Source organism: Mauremys mutica, chromosome 5, assembly GCF_020497125.1.
Source record: "Mauremys mutica isolate MM-2020 ecotype Southern chromosome 5, ASM2049712v1, whole genome shotgun sequence".
Classification (NCBI taxonomy): domain Eukaryota; kingdom Metazoa; phylum Chordata; order Testudines; family Geoemydidae; genus Mauremys; species Mauremys mutica.
The window spans coordinates 64,606,634-64,630,786 of record NC_059076.1 but is presented as its reverse complement, the minus strand read 5'-3'; the positions used below and the strand labels follow the sequence as shown (position 1 = coordinate 64,630,786).

General features: G+C 46.2%; 1 protein-coding gene across 3 annotated transcripts in view; it reads right to left on the bottom strand.

Moving 5' to 3' along the window:
- The window catches only part of LOC123371030, a 105,229-nt gene that overhangs the window by 5,455 nt on the left and 75,621 nt on the right, over nt 1-24,153 (bottom strand). For all 3 annotated transcript variants that reach the window (XM_045018132.1, XM_045018134.1, XM_045018133.1), the window contains 3 exons: nt 8,765-8,876; nt 4,853-4,936; nt 3,007-3,130 (listed from right to left, as the gene is read on the bottom strand). In XM_045018132.1, coding sequence (XP_044874067.1) covers nt 3,007-3,130; nt 4,853-4,936; nt 8,765-8,876 — 320 coding nt within the window. The remainder of the gene's footprint in view (nt 1-3,006; nt 3,131-4,852; nt 4,937-8,764; nt 8,877-24,153) is intronic.

Sequence of the window (24,153 nt, the reverse complement as noted above, 5' to 3'; positions counted from 1 at the left end):
CTTAATTTTGTGTAAAATGACTGGTAAAGTTTAGTAAACATATATCTGAAAAGTATTATCTTTTTGAACATGGGAACCCATATCCACAGGGAAAGAAGCTAACCCTGGTCCAAAGAGAGAGAAAGAAACCAGAAAATGCTCACAGAGCAATGTTGTTACTCTCACTCATTCAAAAGTAGAGACCTCAGAACTGTAGCTATTTTTAATCTTGTTTCCTAAATTGAGCCATAATTCTGAATAGAACAGTTTGTGTGTATGTTTCTGATATTTTCCTTTACTATGGATATATGTACAATTAGAAGCATGCAGAACTAAAAGTGATAAAAGCTAGGTGCAGCTGAAGTGCTGACAAGAGGCTCACAGAATGTATCTGATTAATAGTGTAAGAGGGTATATAATGAGCTAATTAAGACAAAAGAGAAGGATTTCATTAGTTTGAGAAAGAATTTATTATTTCCTTTTGAAGAGAAGAAAACAAAGTTTATTTCTACAGTTTTATGCTGTATTTCTAATATCTTTCTTTAAATAAATATGAATGTGCATTGTGTTGTGTATAAAAGCACTGAAAAATGTAGTGATTCACAAATAACCCTCCGCTGGCAGGCGGGGTGTGTGTGTGTGTGTGTGTGTGTGTGTGTGAATTGACTAGCAAATCTTTTACATCTCTAAGTTCTATGATTCTATATGTACTACGTGCCTTGCTAACAAATTGCTCAGACCTGTCTTTTTGCAAGGTTCCAGAGACTGGCATCCTTTTCTAGAGTTACAGCTAGTTTCTGTGTGTGAATGTTATATCTTCCTTGCTGTCAGGAAGTATATCCAAATTTGTCTGCCTATTCCATTTTGAGGTTGCATATCACATAGAGAAGGCAAAAAGTGCAATTAATTCAAGACAAATTTGTTTTATAAGGAAAAAAGCAAATTCCTCATATTGCTAGAAATAATACCTTTGTTGTTATGTTACCTGAAACCCTGAAAGCTTCAGAATGTGTGCAATTACAGGTATAATCTAACAAAAATAATTTCCCTTCCAGGCTGTATGCCTAGTTATTTTACCAGCCTTAAAGAAATGCCATGAAAGGCAAAATGCTGTTAATCTCTGATCTGCAATGAAGTAGAGCTGTGGCTAGAACACTTTTTTTTTTTTTTTTAAGTACAAAAATATTTTGGTTTTCAAATTATAATTTTCAAAAAGTCATTTGAATTTCCATATTTCTAACACTGTCTGTTTAAACAGCAAGACTGCTTGGTTTATTTCTAGTTTTCACGTTCATATAAATGTGTTGTAGTCTAAAAAGAAACTTTCAGATCTGAAACATGTGAGCATAATCCTTATAATCTTAAAAAAACTCTATAAAAGGATCCATTATTTTCTCCAGTAGCTTTTCACGCTACTCACAGAGTCCCATTATCACATCATTAAAAGAAGCCCAAACCAGAGATGATCTAATTAATCAAAATAAACGGTTGCTATCCAGAACAGAGGGAAACTTTAGCCTCTGTCTGTGAACATAAACAGCACTAAGAAACAAGCAAACCTCTATTAACTAAGCAGAAGGGACAATGCCAGTGTGAGTTGTTTGATGTATGAGCAATTCTTGTAGCAGATCTGTTAAATGTGTAGCATTTTCTCATTTTTGTTTCCCTCTGCTGAGTTATGAAACCATTTTAAAATTTAACACAAAATGTTTATCAGTAAATTCATTTGGTAGCACTTAATAAATAGCAGGTGAGATTCTGTGCTGCCTCTCTAAAGAACAGCACAGAACTCACAGCCTGGCAGGAGGGGGAGTGGGGGGTGTCACTAAGGTGGACTTTAAACCTCCCCCAATCCTGAGCTGCTCCAGGAACTAGAAAGGCCCTCGGTGAAATTTATAATTATTTTGAGGACTGTAGTCTTTGCAGATGGCTATAGAACCACCCCCTTATATAGAAATGGATTCCTAAGACAGTTATTGCAGACTGACATGTTAGAGGCCCCACAATATGAGATAATGTGGCTTTTTCACCATCATAAGGGTTAACATTTTACTTTCTTAGCTTAGATTCTAGAATACAGTTCTGAGGCAAGAGGTTGATGTTGTGACAAATTCTTCAACCATCAAACACATGGGGTCCTGATAGAAAGCAGGAAAACCACCACCACAATGTACCCTGCTCTCTGGCAGAGGATGCCCTATTGTGGATGAAAGCCATGTAAAGTGTTCAGTTTATTTTTTAATCCAGGAAAGGAACCAATCTGTGCTCTTTCCTTTAAATGCCAAATGCCAGAGTGTGACCATTTATACTGGAGCAGAGCTGGTTGAAAAAAATGTCAACAACTTTTAAAAAAAAACAAATGCAAATTCATTGGAATCTCCAGGTTTCATTTAGACATTCCAATGCAAACCATGCAAGGTTCCATTAGGTTTCAAAGGCTGCCTGGTTTCCTGCCAGCTTGGCTGCCTGGCTCCCCAGTAACTTGTTTGGTAGGCTGAAAGCCTGGAAGTCTCGGGTCCCAGCACTAACAGGTCTCCAGGGCTCTCAGGATCCCCAGTTCCAGGGCAGTCCATGAGATGGACTGCCAAGCTCCAGGTCAGCCCGCTATGTGAACCGTCTCAAACCCAGGGCTTGCAAGGTCCCAGCCCCTGGCCTGGCAGGCTGCTGGGGCTCTGGACAACTCGGGAAGCCTTGGAAACTAAATGTTATTTTGCTGTTTCTGACACAAAACTTTTTCAGATTTCTGTTTTGCAGAGAATGCAGACTTTTTGGGTTTTGGTTTCAGTTGGAACAAAATCAAATTCACAAATGGAATTACCATTCTCTATCCAGCTCTATACTGGAGTTTTTTAAGGTGGAAATTGCCCAGGCTGTACATTTAATTATGCCGTGCAAATGATGTATGCATAAAAATAAAAGATTGCAAACCTGAATTTATGCGTCTTTACATTAAAATAACTGAAAATTATTTCTCTCCTGCCACAATGCCTGGATGTGCTAATGTGGACAACTCAGAAAGATACATACCTTGTGACTAACTTCTCTTCAGGTTGTTCTCTCTCTAAAAGATGCTGGAAATAATCCTCCAGAGCCTGAGCAGTTAAAGTTTTCTTTAGGTATGGATAATAGAGGGGATGTCGTGCTATCACACCTGTTACATGTGACACAGTTAGTTAGAATACAACCAATTTAATCTAGTTATATTTTTATTTTTCAAAACTGACTGAGATCACCTGTCATTTAAAACTGTGCATATGGGTCCTTGTTAATCAACAGCTACACAAAAATAGCTAGAACAACAGATTAATGCCCTGCAGTGGAATGGAAGTCTAACTAGGTGCATGACATGTAGGAATGCTGCCAAGCTGTGTGTTGCTATTGCAACTTTTTTCTGGTTGAGAACAGTCCTTGCCAATTCAGGAAGGATAAAGGACAAAGCACAGGTAAAGGGTGTGTGGTTCTTCCCCCAGGAGTAACTCATGAAGTTTGGAGAATACATTATGATTAGCCCTCAGAGCATGGCAGGATCATGGGAGGAGGTAGAAGATGTATCTATGGTTTTGCCCTCTCCATGCATGAGATCTGTTATCAGGGGCGGACATAGCTCCATTGTTCTTAAGTTATAGCAGATTCCCAAAAAGCTGGTTTAACTCTACAGTAAAGCTGAGGGTCTCCAGTGGGTCAGTCAAGCAGGACGTTAGCGTCTCATACTAATTCGGTTGCCTATACCGCCCTTGGGGTTTGCAGACCTTGACGTTACTTTAGCTCTGTAGAACAAGGACTGTTATTTTAAATTTCATTGAAGAAATATTTTCTCTGAGTATTTCAAGAAAGTCCATGAATTATGTCTTTCATTCATTGTTTCGCAATGCAATGAAGCCACTGTGTGAAGTTATACAACAGAAATCATCAAATTCCATCACTATTGTACAGGAAACAATTGTACACACAGGGAGAAGAATGTTGGTCTCTTTACAAATAAATTAATAAATCTACTTTATCAGTCACAGCGGGACACCTTTTAGCAAATCAAATCCCAAACGCACCTTTAATTCATAATGAGCTTTGAACATCACACACTCTCATCTTCCAACAAGTAAGAGAGCCATTTGATGCTTGCAGAAGTAAGGAACAGAAGAATTTTTTTTTTAAATGCAAGAAGGCATCTAATCAATATAATGAGTTTGCAGCACAGGCATACAACACTTCTTGGTGTCAAAATGTAATTAAAACAATTACTTACATGTAAATAGAGATTTTAAATTTCCAAACACTATTTTTTAAATTTATATATATACATATACACACACACACGCGTTATATGATTTACATGAAGAAAAAACAGTATGTGATCGTGTAATTAATCAATAATTTAAGTGCATATGCACAAGAAAATAGAAATAATGTTGCACAGACCACTTTAATTCTGGCATTTCCTAACTTTTGAGTTCTTGACTTTGCAACAACAACATTCTTTTAACAAAGTGTGCGTGTGTGTGCGCGCGCGTGCGCGAGAGAGAGAGGTATTGTATGCAATACAATATACAAATATTTTATATGTACTTTATATTTAAACACATACTGGATAAACGTCAATTAACTAAACAGTTAACACATGCTCATGGATATTTAAAATAAACTACAGAGAAGTAAATATTTTTCATTAAGAGAGTACTAGTACTGATGTTACAGGATAGATTTCCTTTTCCGCATCCAGGTAATAAGAAAGGAATCAGATTATGGGGGAGATTTTCAAAGGTACAAATGACAGTTCAGCACCTATTACTGAAAGTCAATAAGAATTAGGCATCTAAGTTGCCATTTGTGCCTTTGAAAATCTTCCCTACATTACAACATTAGAATAGAAACATACCTATATTTGCAGAGTTGCCTTTGTCTCCACTTCTAGTATAAGCAAGATCTTCTAAACGATATGTATGTGGACCACATGGCAGATCTGTGTAAAAATACAAAATAAATTATAAAATAAATAAATAAATCATACATTTTGATGGAATAGGTGTCTTTGAAGTTTGTGTTTTGCGTACTGTCTCTAGTAGTTCCAGTAAGATCAAGTTATAAAGGTTGTACTTTTAATTGTGCAGGAAATAAGGATTTTTTAAGTGAATAATATTGTATATGTTTTAGTATTATAGTATATTGGAAATTCATTCCTTGGAGAAAAAGTGCAAGTCAGTTGGAGCAAAAGTGAATGATTGAGAGGATTAATGGATATGGGGAAATGATTGACTACCTTAAATGTTCATTTCTAGACTTTCTAACATTTTAATTTTTTTCATGTTGAAGTTTCCTAAAGGTGGAACATTTGGGGGTGGGGAAGATGGGTTACCCGAACTCCATTAAAACACACTTTCAAACTTCACTCTTTTTGAATAAACTTTTTTTGTGGGGCAATGCACCTCTCTGGTTGTTTTGGCAGAATCTGCAATCCCATGAGTAATCCCACTTGTAGTCATTTGTACCTATTTCATAGTTGGTAAAGAAAACTAAATGTAGTGCTCCTTTAAAAATTAAAATATCACAGTTTTTAAACTTATTTGTTGCGTGTATGGTAACTGCTGTATTGCTCTTTCCATCAAACAGTATTTTACATGAATCAAGTCTTTGACAATGTCCCTTTAAACAAAGCAGAACTAGAAAGTGTTCTGAATCTCAAATTCTCTAAATAGATTTATTTTTATGGAAAGTTTTGGCTTGATGAGAGAGAGGTCAGGCTTAGCCACTGCTTTGCCCTCCTTGAATTTCTTTGGCACTCCCTCAAATAATCTGGTTAGCTAAATTTGACAGGAACATAGGAATTGGTTTCCTGTGAACTCCATATTTGTCTGACATAGGGGTGGCCTCATAGTGGCCCTTTCCAAATTCCAGGCACTTGGAGTATCCCTCTTCCCAGGGGCCGATCGCCTGCCCACATTTCTCCTGGGGCAAGCTGCAGTACAACAGATAAGCCTGCCTCAGTTTCTCCTTTCTTCCTGAGTGCGCAGTAATTCCAATTTTTGAGTATAACTAGGTCTGTGGGGTAATTTATTACAAAATTCCCACAACCATAATTCAGAATTCCCCAGCACAGTCCAAAGAGTACATTAAGTCTTTCAAGTCCCAATAGTCCATTGACACATCCAGTAGGTGTCTGGTGTCTCTCATCATATTCCAGCTCTCCAGTACAGCTCCAGCATCTCTCGCTCTGTGTAAACTCTCAGGTATGGTTCTGGCATCTCTTACTGTCTCACCTCTCAAGTATGGCTTTGGCATCTCTCACCATCCCTAACCCTAGCCCCTCTAGGTTGGGTGCTTCTCATCCTTATTTAATTCTCAGGTCTGGTTCTAACTTACTCCTGGAGACATCAGCTAGTTCACCTCTCCATCAGCAGCGTATTATCGCCTAAGCCAACAAGGCCTAGGCCTAGGGCGGCAAATTTGCAGGGGCGGCAAATTTCCTCATGCCCCCTCCCCAACTCTGCCTCTTCCCCAAATCCCCGGCCCACCTCCTACCCCAGGCGCGCCACGCTTCCTTCCTTCCACCTACCTCCCAGGCTTGCTGCGCAAAAGCGGCACTCGGAAGAGGCGGAGCAGAGGTGAGCTGGGGCCCGCGGGCACAGGGAGTAACCCGGGGAGGGCTGGGAACCGCTCCCCACCCCAGCTCACCTCCACTCCACCACTGCCATCCCCCGAGCGCCACAACTCCCCTTCTCCCCCCTCCCTCCCAGACTTGCCATGTGAAAACACTGGGAGGGAGGGAGAAGCGAGTAGTGGCGCACTTGGGGGATAGCAGGGGTGACCTGGGGCCGGCGGGCACGGGGAGTAACTCTTCGGGGGGGGAAGGGAACCGCTCCCTGCCCCAGCTCACCATCACTCCATCTCCGCCATCCCCCGAGTGTGTCACAACTCCCCTTCTCCCCTCTCCGTCTCAGGCATGCTGCGGGGGAGCGGAGGTGAGCTAGTGTGTGTGTGTGGGGGGGGGGAATAGGGGAGTTGTGGCACACTCGGGCCTAGGGGTGGCAAATTTGTTAATCCGCCACTGCTCTCCATCATTCCCCAACCTTCAGCCCTCTCTGGCTGTCCCTTCTGGTCATGGCTCTGTGGTCTGGGGAAGTTTGCTGGTGATTCCCTGATTGCCTTCTGCTTCCACCAGTCTGATCTGGCTCTACGGCTCAGCCAGAGAATCTCGCTACTCTTTCCAGAGGAAAGGTGACGTGAGCATTTTTTGTTCCTCATTATCTTTCTGTAGTGGTAAATGGATTTCTGTGGGTGAGAGAATGGGTTGTAAGAGGAGGTGAAGAGCTTGTACATTTCAACAACTGTGGGACTGGCAGAGTAAAGGTGTGAGTGTTAACAGGGTGTATTGGATTGTTGAAAGATGGCAGAGTTACGGTTACATTGGCAAACAATGCTGAATTCCTGGTTTTCAGAAGTTGTTCAATTCAGTATTCTGCAAGGACATGACGGATCACAGCGCACAGGTAGTTTTGCTTCAGCAGTTTGTTGCCATTGAACTTCCTAGTTTTCTGGACAGGGAAAGATATGTTGTTGGTAGGAGTTAGTCATTTTGGTAGTTGTAAGTATGTCCTCCAATTTGCATACCAAGCCAGCCAGGCCCTCCTCCATCAGCTGTGCCTCAGATTTAAAAAAATCCGAATTAGCTTGGCTTTGGCTATGCATCCCACAATGCACAGCAAGAAAAATTCCTGAATGCACACTGTTCAGCAGTGAAGCAAAAGGAGCATAGGGTATTTTGGGAATACCATGCTGTTGATTTACTGCAATTACTATTGTCCGGGTAAAATTTCTATGTGTAGACAATATTTCAACTTAGTAAATGTAATTAAATTTACAAAGCAGACTAGAGTAATCTTAGCAATGCTTTGAGATCTACAGATGAAAAATGCCATATAAGAGCTAGGTCTTATTATGAGTACAAGAAGTTTGGAAGAACAAAAGGAAAGTAACCATTCTTTTTCCAATATATATCCTCAAGTCAAATTATAAATGATCAATTAATGATATATATATATACACATTTGTTTTGTTTTCCATCCTGTTTGGCTTCTTTTTGAAAGAGGATCTCGGTAGATAAGCCAGGAGTGTATTTTGTTCTGTAACCTGTGACCAGAGACGTATAACAAAGTGTATGTCTACACTGCAATCAACAGGTATGACTGAAGCCCAGGTAGCTGAAGACCTAGCTAGCTTTGATCTAGCTAGCTCAAGTGATTACAGCAATGAAGCTGCAGCAGCACAGGCCCTCAAGTGTATTCATGCTTGAGTAGCTAGCCTATACTGAAGTCTGTACTACCTGACTCCACTGTATTATTACTCAAGCCAGCTAGATCAAAGGTAGCTTAAGTACATCCATGCTGCAATCACACCTCTGTGGCGTAGACAAACCCAGGGGACTCAAGTCTCAAAGGCTGGGGACCCTTACAGAGTCAATCTAAGTGGTTAGCCACATGGCTTTTTGCCTGCTCTACACCATCATTTCCCCCATTTTTCTCCCCCCTTCTTTCACTACATGTAGGTGTCACACTCCTGTTTCAAGCAGGAGGTGCTCCCAGTGCAGTGCTTTCCACTCTCTGTTGCCACTGGAAAAACTTTGTTCTTGTCCCTGCGTCTAACATGTGGATAGTGCTATGTGCCACACAAATCAAAACTTTATGCAAGTATTTCTCATGACATTGAGGTTTATACAGAGACAAAGATGAATACCTAGTAAAAAGTATAAATAATAGTTAGAGATAAAAGTCAGTGATATAAAAGACAAACATACCTCTTAACTCATCATCTGTCTTTGGTGAATCAAGTGAAACAACTGCATCTGACGTAAATGTAAGATCTTCCTGAAATGTTTCAACATGTTGTCCATTCAAAAAGATGTTGATCTGAAAAAATACCCATTTTTAAACTACTGAATTACACAAAAGAGTGATGGACTGTATGGCTTACTTTAACATCGGAACATAGAAGTTGCCTTACCAGGTCAACAAGGGCTCCATCTAGTTGGGTATCCTATCTCTGACACTGGCTAGTACCATATGCTTGAAAGGAAAGAAATGCCATAATAGACAATTAAAATACCTATAAAGGACATATTCTTCCTAGCCCCATGAAGTTAATGGTTGGCTTATGCTTTGAAGTCTGAAAGTTTATAGCCTTTAAAATTGTAGATAATATGTTTTGTAACTGTGAATGTTCTTATTATCCATAGTCATATGTGGGAGAACTGCATGGTAACTTGCCTGCCTAGTGTGAAGGTTGTGGATCTCTCGAGACTTCTAGATAGACTTATGTGTAGTGCTGGGGAGGAGCCTGTGGTCGTGATACATGTAGGTACCAATGACATATAGAAGGATAGGCGAAAGGTCCTGGAGGCCAAATTTCGGCTGCTAGGTAAGAGATTGATGTCCAGGACCTCCAAGGTAGCATTCGCTGAGATGCTCCCAGTTCCACGCGCAGGGCCAGTTAGGCAGAACTCCAGAGTCTCAATGTGTGGATGAGACGATGGGGTAGGGAGGAGGGTTTAGATTTATTAGGAACTGGGGAAACTTGGGGAAGGGGGAGTCTATACAGGAAGGATGGCCTTCACCTAAACCAAAATGGAACCGGATTGCTGTCACTTAGTTTAAAAACTGCTCTATGACCTTTTTAATGTTAAGGGCTGGGGAAAAGCTGACAGGTGTGGAGGAGCATATGGTTCGGACATCCCTTAGGGGAGGATCTGTTAATAGAGAATATCTATGTCTTAGTGAGGACGAGAGGATGGAAAATGATAAAATACAGGCAGGGTCTGATCAGAAACAGTCAAATGAAAAAAAAAGTTTCATTCAATTACAGCTAAAAAGTGACAAGTTTTTAAAGTGCTTATATACCAATGCTAGAAGTCTAAATAATAAAATGGGTGAACTAGAGTGCCTCATATTAAATGAGGATAGTGATATAATAGGTATCACAAACTTGGTGGAATGAGGATAATCAATGGGATACAGTAATACCAGGGTACAAATATATCGGAAGGACAGAACAGGTCATGCTGGTGGGAGAGTGGCACTAAATGTGAAAGAAAGCGTAGAATCAAATGAAGTAAAAATCGTAAATGAATCAAACTGTACCATAGAATCTCTCTGAATAGAAATTCCATGCTCTAATAAGAATATAGCGGTAGGGATATATTACCGACCACCTGACCAGGATGGTGATAGTGACTGAAATGCTCAGGGAGATTAGAGAGGCTATTAACATAAAAAACTCAATAATAATAATGCGGGATTTCAACTATCCCCCTATTGACTGGCTACATGTCACCTCAGGACAGAATGCAGAGATAAAGTTTCTTGACACCTTAAATGACTGCTTCTTGGAGCAGCTGGTCCTGGAACCCATTAGAGGAGAGGCACTTCTTGATTTAGTCCTAAGTGGAGCACAGGATCTGGTTCAAGAAGTGACTATAGCTGGACCACTTGGTAATAGTAGCTATAATATAATTAAATGTAATATCCCTGTGGCAGGAAAAACACCACAGGGGCCCAACACTGTAGCATTTAATTTCAGAAATGGGAACTACACAAAAATGAGGAGGTTAGTTAAACAGAAATTGAAGTGAAATCTCTGCAAGCTATGTGGGAACTTTTAAAAGACACCATTATAGAGGCTCAGCCCTAAATGTATACCTCAAATTAAAAAAAACATAGTAAGAGACCCAAAAAAGAGCTACTGTGACTAAACAACAAAGTAAAAGAAGCAGTGAGAGGCAAAAAGGCATCCTTTAAAAAGTGGAAGTTAAATCCTAGTGAGGAAAATAGAAAGGAGCATAAACACTGGCAAATGAAGTGTAAAAATACAATTAGGAAGGCCAAAAAAGAATTTGAGGAACGGTTAGCCAAAGACTCAACAAGTAATAGCAAATTTGTTTTTAAGTACATCAGAAACAGCAAGCCTGCTAATTAACCAAGGAGCACTCAAGGACGATAAGGCAATTGCAGAGAAACTAAATAAATTCTTTGCATTGGTCTTCATGGATGAGGGCATGAGGGAGATTCCCAAACCTGAGCTATTCTTTTTAGGTGACAGATCTGAGGAACTGTCGCAGATTGAGGTAGGTTTTGGAACAAATTGATAAATTAAACAGCAGAACCAAATGGTATTCACCCAAGAGAGCTGAAGGAACTCAAATGTGAAATTGCAGAACTACTAACTGTAGTCTGTAACCTATCATTAAATCAGCTTCTGTACCAGATGACTGGAGGATAGCTATCGTGACGCCAATTTTTAAAAAGGGCTCCAGAGGTGATCCCGGCAATTACAGGCCTGTAAACCTGACTTCAGTACCGAGCAAACTGGTTGAAACTAAAATAAAGAACAATATTGTCAGACATACAGATGAACATAATTTGTTGAGGAAGAGTCAACATGGTTTTAGTAAAGGGAAATCATGCCTCACCAATCTACTAGAATTCCTTGAAGGGGTCAACAAGCATGTGGACCTAGGGGATCCAGTGGGTATAGTGTACTTACATTTTCAGAAAGCCTTTGACAAGGCTTTCAGAACGCCTCCCTCACCAAAGGCTCTTACGCAAAGTAAGCTGCCACGGGATAAAAGGGAAGGTGCTCTCATGGATTGGTAACTAGTTAAAAGATAGGAAACAAAGGGTAGGAATAAATAGTCAGTTTTCAGAATGGAGAGAGGTAAATAGTCATGTCCCCAGGGGTCTGTTCTGGGACTAGTCTTATTCAACATATTCATAAATGATCTGGAAAAAGGGGTAAACAGTGAGGTGGCAAAATTTGAAGATGATACGAAATTACTAAAGATAGTTAAGACCCAGGCAGACTGCGAAGAGCTATAAAAGATCTCTCAAAACTGGGTGACTGGGCAACAAAATAGCAGATTAAATTTAGTGTTGATAAAAGCAAAGTAATGCATGTTGGAAAACACAATCCCAACTATACATATAAAATGATGGGGTGTAAATTAGCTGTTACCACTCAAGAAAGAGATCTTGGAGTCATTGTGGATAGTTCTCTGACAACATCCACTCAATGTGCAGCAGGAATCAAAAATGAATAGAATGCTGGGAATAATTAAGAAAGGGATAAATAACAAAACAGAAAATATCATGTTGCCTCTATATAAATCCATGGTATGCCCACATCTTGAATACTGTGTGCGGATGTGGCCACCCCATCTCAAAAAAAAGATATACTGGAATTGGAAAAGGTTCAGAAAAGGGCAACAAAAATGATTAGGGATATGGAACAGCTTCCGTATGAGAAGAGATTAATAAGAATGGAACTTTCCAGTTTGGAAAAGAGGTGGCTAAGGGGAGATATGATTGAGGTCTATAAAATCATGACTGGCATAGAGACAGCAGATAAGCAGAGTGTTGTTTACTACTTCTCATAACACAACAACTAGGGGTCAGCAAATGAAATTAATAGGCAGCAGGTTAAAACAAATAAAAGGAAGTATCTCTTCACACAACACACAGTCAACCTATGGAATTCCTTGCTAGAGGATTTTGCGAAGGCCAAGACCATAACGGGGTTCAAAAAAGAACTAGATAAATTCATGGAGGATAGGTCCATCAATGGCTATTAGCCAGAATGGGCAGGAATGGTGTCCCTAGTCTTTGTTTGCCAGAAGCTGGGAATGAGCAGACAGGGGATGGATCACTTGATGATTACCTGTTCTTTCATTCCCTCTGGGGCACCTGGCACTGGCCACTGTCTGAAGACAGTATACTGGGCTAGATGGACCTTTGATCTGACCCAGTAGGGCCATTCTTATGACAAACCTCTTTTTGAATCTTAAGCTCTAATACTCAATGATATTTTATGGTAGTCGGTTTCATGGATTAATTTTTGTGCAATATAAAAGGAAATGCCTTTTATTAGTTTTCAATGTGTTGCCTTTCAGTTCTATTGGAAGTCTTTCATCATTCATGGCCAAGTTCACTATTATGATAACAGCAGTAAATCTCTGTGTATGTATGTATGTGTTTATCAGTGGAAATCAAATTAATACCTAAACTATTTACAAGAAGTTTAATAAATGTAAGTGAGAAGCAAGTAGGTCTTTTAGCATGCAGTTCAAAACTTCCAAAAGCAGCATCTGCACAGGCCTATGCATCCAATTTTAATGTTTAGGAAAGGTGTGCACAGAGGATCAAATACCTATCTTTGCAGACCTCATAAAATACAAAAGATTTCTCTACCCATTGACACAATTCTGGTCTAATGTGCATTTGTTGTTTTGTAAACTTCAGCATGTATAGTTTTAGACATCAAGAAATTGTAGATTTCAAAGTTTTAACTGCAAGCTGACAGAAGATGAATTGGAAATGAATTTCTGAAGGCTTTAGTCCTTTTTAGATAAATTAGGACAGCACTTATATTTTTTTCTATTAGGATGAATGATCTTAGGATAAAAGGAAGGATAAACTACACTTCTTAAGCATGATGGAAAATTGTGTCTATGTTAGGGATGAAGACTGATCCGGATGAAGCGCTATTTTGCATTAAAAATGAAGTACTGAGGTTCCACAGATAGTCTCTTTAGTTTGGAAATGTACCAGGCTGAGATGATTGCCACTACAAATGCCACTTTAAACAGAAAGACAGTACAAGAAATCTAAATGTAGAGATCCAAATGATGTTTTGGTGAGAGCATCTAGAACTAAATTCAATCACCAAGGAGCAACTCAATATCTTTCTTGTGGGTTAAAAAAAAGTATTGTAGTTCTTAGGAATCTTTTGACAGGATGAGCCTTGGCTTGTTTACTGCTAGAATGATGAAAAGAGTTGAAGCATGTTGCATAGTATGTTCACCTTCAGTCCCAGGGAAAGTCCATTTTAAGGGAAATATTTTATTTGGGCAATATTGGGTGCTTTTTAGCTCTGTACCCACCATGTACTGAACTTCCTCCATATTTTGCAATATAATATAGTAATCGATTTCTTCCTGGAAAAGACAGTTACCTGTTCTGTAACTGGCATTCTTTGAGATGTGCTGCTTATATCTATTCCACAGTAGGTGTGCGTGCTCACCAAGTACACTGGTGCCGGAAGTTTTTCCCTTAGCAGTACCCATAGGAGGAGTGCTGCTGTGACCCCTGGAGTGGCACCTCCATAGCGTGCTATAAGGGGAGCTATGTGCTCCCCCCACCCTCAGTTCCTTCTTGCCGGACCAACTCCGACAGAGGGGAAGGAGGGCAGGATGTGGAATAGACATGAGCAACACATCTCGAAGAATGCCAGTTATGGAACAGATAACTATCCTTTCTTCTTCAAGTGCTTGCTCATGTGTATTCCACAGTAGGTGATTGCAAGTCTGATGGAGGTGGGTAGGAGTTTACAGATTCCCTGACTGAAGCACAGCTCTACCGAAACAAGCGTCATCCTTGGCATGGGAGACAATCGCATAGTGCGACATGAATGTGTGTACTGAGGACCAGGTAGTGGCTCTACAGATATCCTGGATAGGGACATGGGCCACAAAGACAGCTGATGAGGCCTGAGCCCTTGTCGAGTGCACCCTCATGATAGGTGGTGAGGGAACCCCTGCTAGGTCGTAGCATGTATGGATGCACAATGTAATCCACCAGGAAAGCCTCTGGGTGGAAATCAGTTGACCCTTCATGCGCTCAGCTGAAGCAACAAAGAGTTGCAAGGACCTGCGGAATGGCTTAGTCCGATCTAGATACAAAGGCAGTGCCCTGCGCACATTGAGCGTATGGAGGCGGCGTTCCTCGTTAGAGACATGAGGTTTGGGGCAGAGGATAGGCAGAAAGATGTCCTGGCCCATGTGAAAGGCGGAGACCACCTTAGGGAGGAATGCAGGGTGTGGGCGGAGCTGTACCTTGTCCTTGTGAAAGACCGTGTGTGTGGGGGGTCGCAGGTCAGGGCCCTGAGCTCCGATACCCACTGGGCTGACGTGATAGCCACGAGGAAGGCTACCTTCCATGAAAAGTGAGACCATGAGCATGTGGCCAGGGGTTCGAACGGGGGCCCCGTGAGGCAGGATAACACCAAGTTTAGATCCCACTGAGGAACAGGGGTTCTAACATACAGAAAGGACCGGTCTAGCCCCTTGAGGAAATGCCCAGTCATGGCATGGGAGAAACCTGGACCGGTGGATGGAACGCTGAAATAGCAGCCAGGTGCACCCTGACGGAGGAAGGCGCCAGGCCCTGAGTTCTAAGGTGAAGGAGGTACTCAAGGATAAGTTGGAGTGGGGCAGCCATTGGGGTAGTACCCTGCTCGCCCCCCAACCTGGAGAACCTGGACCACTTCACTAGGTAGGCTCGGCACGTGGATGGCTTCCTACTCTCTAGAAGGACACTCTCTAGAAAGGGTCTTTAAATTATTTTTAATTTTAAATTTGGCATATTTGAAGCATAGTTTACAACTCTTTGAGTGACTATAATTAACATAAAACTCTTTTTCCGGGTTATTGATAGATCTCATATTGAATATCATGGCGTAAAGAGAACGTGGTACGCAAGCATGTTGACATCTACCTCTTTCGGGCACGTTTCAGTTAGTGACGTTGTACCTCTTCTGCTCGAGGCTGCGTGAACTGCAGTGGTATGCACATACCATTCTCTTTACGCCATGTTGAATATAACATATTCACTCAACACGTTCAAACCTGTGGGTCTTTACCGTGTATGCGGTAAGCACAACTAAACTAGCTTTGCTCGAAACAATATAAATATTTGTGACAAACAAAATTTGACAAAAATCAGTACCTCTAAATATTGTTACTAAACCTAATCACCATGGAATTGTGGCTAAAAGAAGGAACTTTGGATCGAAAAGCGAGTTCTTCTGGTACTCCCAACTGTGGCCGAAATAAACAAGCAAAATATTGAGACACTTCAAAGTGAGGATGAACAATCACAGTCTTTTGTTGCTGAAAAATCTGTTAGTACTAGTGAGTTATCCAAGGTGAAAGAATTTCCACTGAAGTATATGAAAAAACAAGAAGCAGCAGGTGTTAAAAGACCGAAACAAAAGTATGATGAAAGTTGTGTCTTGGTTTTACGTGTGTTGGAAATAAAGATGTTCCTGATGCGCAGTGTGTCGTGTGCAGCAAAATACTAGCAAACAGTTCATTGGCTACTGCTAAACTTCGTAGGCATTTGGAAACCAAGCATGCTGAATACAAAGACAAAGATATAATTTTTTTCCAGAGGAAGCGTGACTCACTTGGAAATTGTAAACTTTCGATGATTAAAATTACTAAAACAGACAACGAAAGTACAACAGAGGGATCTTATCAAGTAAGTTACCATATAGCGCTTGCTGGAGAAGCTCACACTATTGGAGAAACGCTTATCAAGCCTTGTGCGAAAGATACTGTAACGTGCATGTTGAGCGCGCAGTCTAGTAAAAAAATTGATGCTGTACAGTTGTCAAATAATACTATTGCACGCCGTATTAAAGATCTTGCCAATGACATAGAAAAAGAGCTAGTTTGCCAACTGAAAATTTGCCATGAGTATTCATTGCAGCTAGATGAGTCCACTGACGTTTCAGGACTTGCTGTGCTACTAGCAGGGGCGGCTCTACCTATTTGGCCGTCCCAAGCAGTCATGCGCGGGAGGCGCCCCGGAGCCGCGGGAGCAGCGGACCTCCCGCGGGCATGACTGCGGAGGGTCTGCTGGTCGCGCGGCTCGGCTGGACCTCCCGCGGCTGCGGACGGTTCGCAGGTCCGGCGGCTCTGCTTGAGCTGCCGCAGGCATGCCTGCGGGAGGTCCAGCCGAGCCGCGCGACCAGCGAACCCTCCGCAGTCATGCCTGCGGGAGGTCCACTGGAGCCGCGGGACGAGCGCCCCCTCCGCAGTCATGCCTGCGGCAGGTCCACTCATCCAGGGGCTCCGGTGGACCTCCCGCAGGCATGACTGCGGCAGGTGTGCCGGCCCAGCCTGCCGCCCCCCCCGGGAAAGGGCCGCCCCACACGCGTGCTTGCCGCGCTGGGGTCTGGAGCCGGCCCTGGCTACTAGTACTAGTATTAGTAAATCTGATATAGATTTAATAATATTATTGAAGAGGACCTGCTCTTATGTGAATCTCTGCAAAGCAACACAACTGGAGAAGAAATATTCAACTGCATCAACAATTTTATCAGAAAGCATGAAATTAGTTGGGGAAAATGTATTGATGTATGTACTGACAGTGCTCAGGCGATGATCGGGAGCTGTAATGCAAATCATAAGTGTGGCACCAGAAAACACTAAGAGCCATTGTGTTCTACACAGACAAGCACTTGCAGTTAAAAAAATACCAGCATATCTGGAAATTGTGCTCGATGAAGCAGTACAAGTTATGAATTTTGTCAAATCTTGACCACTTCAATCCAGGTTATTTAAAATTTTGTGTGAGGAAATGGGTAGTCAGCACAAAGTGCTTCTTTTACAAACGGAAGTGAGGTGGCTATCCAGGGGAAAAGTGCTTGTGAGGCTTTTTGAGCTTCGTAGTGAACTACTGGTATTCTTCACTTCAGATAATTCAGGACAAAAATTTAATGACTGTCTGACAAATTCCTCATGGCTAATGAGACTTGTGTATCTTGCAGATATTTTTGCAAAATTAAATTAAATTAATCTGTTGCTGCAAGGAAAGAATGTGACCATTTTTACTACAATGGATAAAATTTTGTCATTAAAAAAGAAACTGGAATTCTGGGCATCTTCTGTAGAACAGAATAACTTTGACTGCTTCCCTACAGTACATGAATTTCTGACTGAAATAAATTCTACAGTCCATGAAGACGTTTCCAGCACCATTTTACAGCACTTACATGACTTGCAGGCCTCTTTATTCGAATATTTTCCTACAACTACTGATGATAATGCTTGGGTTCGAAATCCGTTTGTAATTACAGCCAAACCAGTCAGCTTTACTGCACACGATTATGAAAGCCTAACTGACTTAATTTCTGACTATGATTTGAAACAAAAGTTTAAGGAACTTCCGCTGAATACTTTTTTGAGCAGCCTAATAAAAGAGTACCTTAATGTGGCTAAACGTGCAGTTCGAGTGCTCCTTCCTTTTGCTACAACTTATTTGTGTGAGATGGGATTTTCGTATTATACTGCAACAAAAACCAAATATAGGAAAAGACGGTTACTCACCGTAGTAACTGGTGTTCTTCGAGATGTGTTGCTCCTATCCATTCCATTGTAGGTGTGCGCGCCGCGCGTGCACGGTTCTTTGGAACATTTTTACCCTAGCAACTCCGGCGGGCCGGCTGGCGCCCCCTGGAGTGGCGCCGCCATGGCGGCTGATATATACCCCAGCCGGCCCGTCCGCTCCTCAGTTCCTTCTTGCCGGCTATTCCGACAGTGGGGAAGGAGGGCGGGTCTGGAATGGATAGGAGCAACACATCTCGAAGAACACCAGTTACTACGGTGAGTAACCGTCTTTTCTTCTTCGAGTGATTGCTCCTATGCATTCCATTGTAGGTGATTCCCAAGCCTTACCTAGGCGGTGGGGTCGGAATGAGACGTGGCGGAGTGTAATACCGCGGAGCCGAAGGCTGCGTCGTCTCGAGACTGCTGCACCAACGCGTAGTGGGAGGCGAAGGTGTGGACTGAAGACCAGGTGGCCGCTCTGCAGATGTCCTGGATAGGAACATGGGCCAGGAAGGCGGCCGACGAGGCGTGCGCCCTGGTCGAGTGTGCAGTGAGTCGGCACGGGGGGACGCGAGCAAGCTCGTAGCACGTTCGTATGCAGGCCGTCACCCAGGAGGAAATTCGCTGTGAAGAAACCGGTTCGCCTTTCATGCGGTCTGCGATCGCTACGAACAGCTGTGTCGAACGCCGGAAGGGCTTCGTTCGGTCAATGTAGAAAGCGAGGGCCCTGCGGACGTCCAGGGTGTGGAGCTGCTGCTCACGAGGTGAGGCGTGCGGCTTCGGGAAGAAGACCGGGAGGAAGATCTCCTGGTTGAGGTGAAAGGCCGAGACCACTTTGGGGAGGAAGGCCGGGTGTGGTCGAAGCTGCACCTTGTCCCTGTGAAAGACGGTATACGGGGGACCGACCGTCAGGGCGCGGAGTTCTGAGACTCGCCTGGCGGATGTGATTGCCACGAGAAAGGCCGTCTTCCAGGTGAGATAGAGCAGAAAGCACGTGGCTAAGGGCTCGAAGGGCGGGCCCATCATCTGGGCGAGAACCAGGTTCAGATCCCAAGTCGGAGCAGGAGGACGCACCTGAGGGTAGAGACGGTCTAACCCTTTGAGAAAGCGGGCTACCATTGGGTTGGAGAAGACGGAGCGGCCTCCTACAGCGGGTCGAAAGGCCGACAGAGCTGCCAGGTGCACCCTGAGGGACGAGATCGCGAGACCTTGACCCTTCAGGTACCAGAGGTAATCGAGGACGGTCTGGATGGGGGCTGAGAAGGGGTTAAGACTTCGCTGGTCACACCATAGCGCAAAGCGTTTCCACTTCGCGAGGTAAGTAGAGCGCGTGGAAGGCTTTCTGCTTTCCAGCAGAACTTGCTGCACCGCCGCCGAACATCCTCTCTCTGCGTCGGTCAACCACTCAGGAACCAAGCTGTAAGATGCAGGGACTGCAGGTTCGGGTGACAAAGCCTGCCGAGGTCCTGAGTGATGAGGTCCGGCCATAGCGGGAGGGGAATGGGATCCCGAACCGACAGCTCGAGCAGCATGGTGTACCAATGTTGTCTCGGCCAGGCCGGAGCGACGAGTATTACGCGAGCCCTGTCTCTCCGAAGCTTGAGGAGCACTCGGTGGACGAGCGGGAACAGAGGGAACGCGTAAAGGAGGGACTCTGTCCACGGCAGGAGAAACGCATCCGAGAGGGAGCCTGGAGCTTGACCTTGGAAGGAGCAGAACCTGTGGCACTTCCTGTTGGCCCGGGAGGCGAAGAGGTCTACCTGGGGAAATCCCCACCTCTGGAAGATTGCGTAAGCCACATCTGGGCGAAGGGACCACTCGTGGGAGGCGAAGGACCTGCTCAGACGGTCGGCCAGCGTGTTCTGTACTCCTGGCAGAAAAAACGCTTCGAGGCGAATCGAGTGGGTCACGCAAAGGTCCCAGAGGAGCATCGCCTCCTTGCAGAGCGGGGAGGATCGAGCTCCGCCCTGTTTGTTGACATAGAACATGGCCGTGGTGTTGTCCGTGTACACCGCTACACAGCGGTCCTGAAGGTGAGTCAGAAAGGCGAGACACGCCAGACGGATCGCTCTCAACTCCCGAACGTTGATATGGAGGGAGAGCTCCTGGGCTGACCAGAGGCCCTGGGTGTGCAGGTCTCCCATGTGAGCCCCCCATCCAAGCGCCGATGCGTCCGTGGTCAGGGTGATCGACGGCCGAGGAGGGCGGAAGGGAACCCCTGCGCAGACCGTCTCCGGATCCAGCCACCAGATGAGCGACTGGAGAGCGGAACTCGGCACCACCACCACCATCTCTAGCAGGTCGCGCTGAGGGCGGTACACCGATGCCAGCCACATTTGGAACTGGCGAAGTCGCAGCCTTGCGTGCGCGGTCACAAACGTACACGCCGCCATGTGGCCTAGGAGCCGTAGGCAGCACCGCACTGTTGTCGTTGGAAAGGCCTGCAGTGACCGTATCAGGGAGGCCAACGTCTCGTGCCGAGCCCGAGGGAGGCAGGCTCTGGCCAGAGTGGAGTCGAGGACGGCTCCTATGAATTCCACTCTTTGTGTCGGAACTAAGTGGGACTTGTCGGCGTTGACAAGCAGGCCGAGAGACCGAAACAGATGGAGCATCTCGGACATCTGAGCTGCTACCAGGTCTTGGGTACGACCACGAATCAGCCAGTCGTCGAGATACGGGTACACATGGATTTGGCGACGACGGAGGGCTGCGGCTACGACCGCCATGCATTTGGTGAATACCCTCAGTGCGGTGGAGAGGCCGAAGGGTAACACCGCAAACTGGTAGTGGGTCTCGTTGACCAGAAAGCGCAGGTAGCGTCTGTGGGGGGGGTAAATTGCCACATGAAAGTAAGCGTCCTTCATGTCGAGGGCGGCAAACCAGTCTCCCGGATCCAAGGAAGGGATAATGGTCCCCAAGGTTACCATCCGAAACTTGAGTTTGCAGAGGTATTTGTTTAGCTCCCTGAGGTCTAAGATGGGACGAAGACCTCCTTTCGCCTTGGGGATGAGAAAATACCTGGAGTAGAATCCCCTGCCCCGCCTGCCGGGGGGCACCTCCTCGATGGCACCCACGCTCAACAGAGTCTGGACCTCCTGTAAGAGGACTTGCTCGTGAGAGGGGTCCCTGAAGAGGGACGGGGAAGGTGGGTGGGAGGGAGGGGGCGAAATAAACTGTAGGCGGTAGCCGTGCTGAATGGTGTTGAGCACCCAGCTGTCCGATGTTACAGAACACCACGCCTGAAGGAAGCGGGAAAGACGACTTGAAAACAAAGGGGATGGATCCTGGGGTGAGAGTGGTGCGCCGTCCTCGGGCGTCCCATCAAAAGGTCGGCTTGGGGCCTTGAGGGGCCTTGGACGAGCCTTGGGACTGGTTACGCCGTCCGCCTGATGGTCTGCGGCGGAATGGAGCCCTGCGGTTATTAAATGGCCGAGACCTGGCCTGCTGCCCGGGCCGATAGGGCTGCTGCCGGAAGGGACGCCTCTGAGTGGCCGGGGTATGCATCCCCAAAGTGCGGATTGCCACTCGTCCGTCCTTCAGGGTCTGAATTCGTGTGTCCGTTTTCTCGGAGAACAGGCCCTGCATTTCGAAGGGAAGGTCCTGGAGGGTATATTGTACCTCCGGCGGCAAAGTGGACGACTGCAGCCATGCAATGCGTCGCATGGTTACACCGGACGCCACCGTCCTGGCCCCCGAGTCCGCTGAGTCGACCGCAGCTTTAATCAAGGTTCTGGAGGCCAGCTTGCCCTCTTCTAGGAGGGCCGAGAATTCTCGGCGGGAGTCCTGCGGGGTCAGCTCCGCGAACTTCCCCAGGCATCCCAGGATATTAAACGTGTACCGGGATAGCAAGGCCATTTGATTCGCGATGCGGAGTTGTAGGCCGCCCGCTGAGTAAATCTTGCGTCCCAGCAAGTCCATGCGTTTGGACTCCTTAGACTTGGGCGCAGCTGCCGGCTGTCCATTACGCTCCCGGTCGTTCACGGATTGTACTACTAAGGAGTCCGGTGTGGGGTGCACGTAAAGGTACTCGTACCCTTTAGGTGGTACGGAATACTTTCTCTCCACGCCGCGTGCCGTGGGAGGGACAGAGGATGGCGACTGCCAAATGGCGGCATTGTTCCGCTGGATCGTGCAGATGAACGGTAGCGCCACTCTCACGGGGGCGTCTGCTCCCACGACATCCGTGATGGGGTCATCCACCTCCTGGACTTCTTCAACGGGTAAGTTGATGGCTTTCGCCACCCTCCGCAGAAGGTCCTGGTGCACCTTCAGGTCAATAGGCGGGGGCTCTGATGGTGACGCCCCTGCCACCGCCTCGTCGGGAGAGGAGGACGAGGATTGACCTGGAAGCACCTCTTCAGGTGCCTGCTCTGCCTCTGGGCGGTCAGGTGCCAGCGTCTCATGCCCCAACGGCGTGCCGTGAGTGGCGGTCTGTGGCGTTGGAGACGGGGGTGGCCTGCTGACCGTGGCCACCGGCACCGAGAGCGCCGAGCCCGGCTGTCTCGGAGGAAGGGGAGCTCCCTGTTCATGTTGGGCCCAGGGCACCCAAAATCCCCACTGCTGGGGTCCATGGTCCTGCGGCAGAGACCCCGCTCTGAAGTCTACCGCGCTGCCCTCAGGAGACGCAACTGAGGGCTCCCTCGAAGGCCAGGGAGGAGCTGTTGCGGTTCCCGGGCGGACGTCCGGTGCCGGAGTAAACTGCCGCTCCGGTGCCGACGGACGGTGCCAGTCGTCCTGCGGTCTGATGGGCGAACGGGACCTGCGCGAAGCGCGGTGCCGGGAGCTCGACCGACGGTGCCGGGAGCTCGACCTGCGGCGCCAGGAGCTCGACCGGCGGTGCCGGGAACTCGACCGGCGGCGCCGGGAGTCAGACCTGGATCGTGAGCGACGTCGCCGTGAGTGGCTGCGAGAGTCTCGATATCGCCCGCGACGCCTGGAGCCGGACCTGGTGCGGTGCCGGCGACTTGGTGACCGGGACCTAGAGCGCCGCCGGGAGTGCGACCGGTACCGCGATTGCGAGCGGTACCGGGACTGCGACCGGTGATGAGATGGGGAGCGGCGTCTCGACGTTGATCGTCGTGCGGCTCGGCCCCGGTGCATTGGCGACCGTCGTCTAGAGGGAGAACGGGAGCGAGAGCGGATCATGGTGCTCCGATCACCTCGGCCGCCAGGAGAAGGAGGGCGCATCATCAATGGCTTTCCGATGGACTTCACTGTCCGCACCGGCGGTGCCGGAAGCTGATGGCCCGTATCAGCAGTGAGGTCGATCAGCTCCCTCGCCGTCGCGAACGCCTCTGGCGTGGACGGGAGCCTCAGCTCTTCCTCGGTCGGTACCGGGGAGCTGGGCGGTGCCGGACTCGACGGCCCTTGCAGCACCGGAGTCGACGGCCCGGTGCACTTCTTGTGCACTGTCTCAGCCTGTACCGTTTTGGTCGGTGGCGGCTGGACTAACGGCTTCTGCTGCTGTTTCGCAGTGGCCGTCTTCGGCACCTTTTGCTTCTTCCTCGGGGAGAGCGAGCAGTGCCGGGTCTTTGGAGCAGGGTGCCGAGACGTGTCGGTACCGGAGCGGCTCGGTGCTGCCGGTGCGCTGCTCACAGAGGCCGGTTTCGGCGCCGATGGAGCTGGTGCCGGCGGTTGGAGAGCCGACTCCATAAGGAGCTGTTTTAAACGAGAGTCCCGCTCCTTTCTCGTACGAGGCTTAAAAGCCACACAAATGGGGCACTTATCTGTCCTATGCGACTCTCCGAGGCAGCGTAGGCAGGAGTCGTGCGGGTCACTCACTGGCATCGGCCGCTGGCAAGCCACGCAGGGCTTGAATCCCGGTGCTCCGGGCATAAGCCCGCACCGGGGCGGAAGAAGAGGGCTAACCCCTCTAATTCCCTAACTATTACACTATACAACTAACTGAACAACTATAACAAGAAACTTTAACGAAATACTACAACTATATACACTAAACTATGGAGAAAAACGCTAGGGCTGTGGAGGTAAGGGAGCACTCCACTGTTCCTACTAGCCGTCACGGG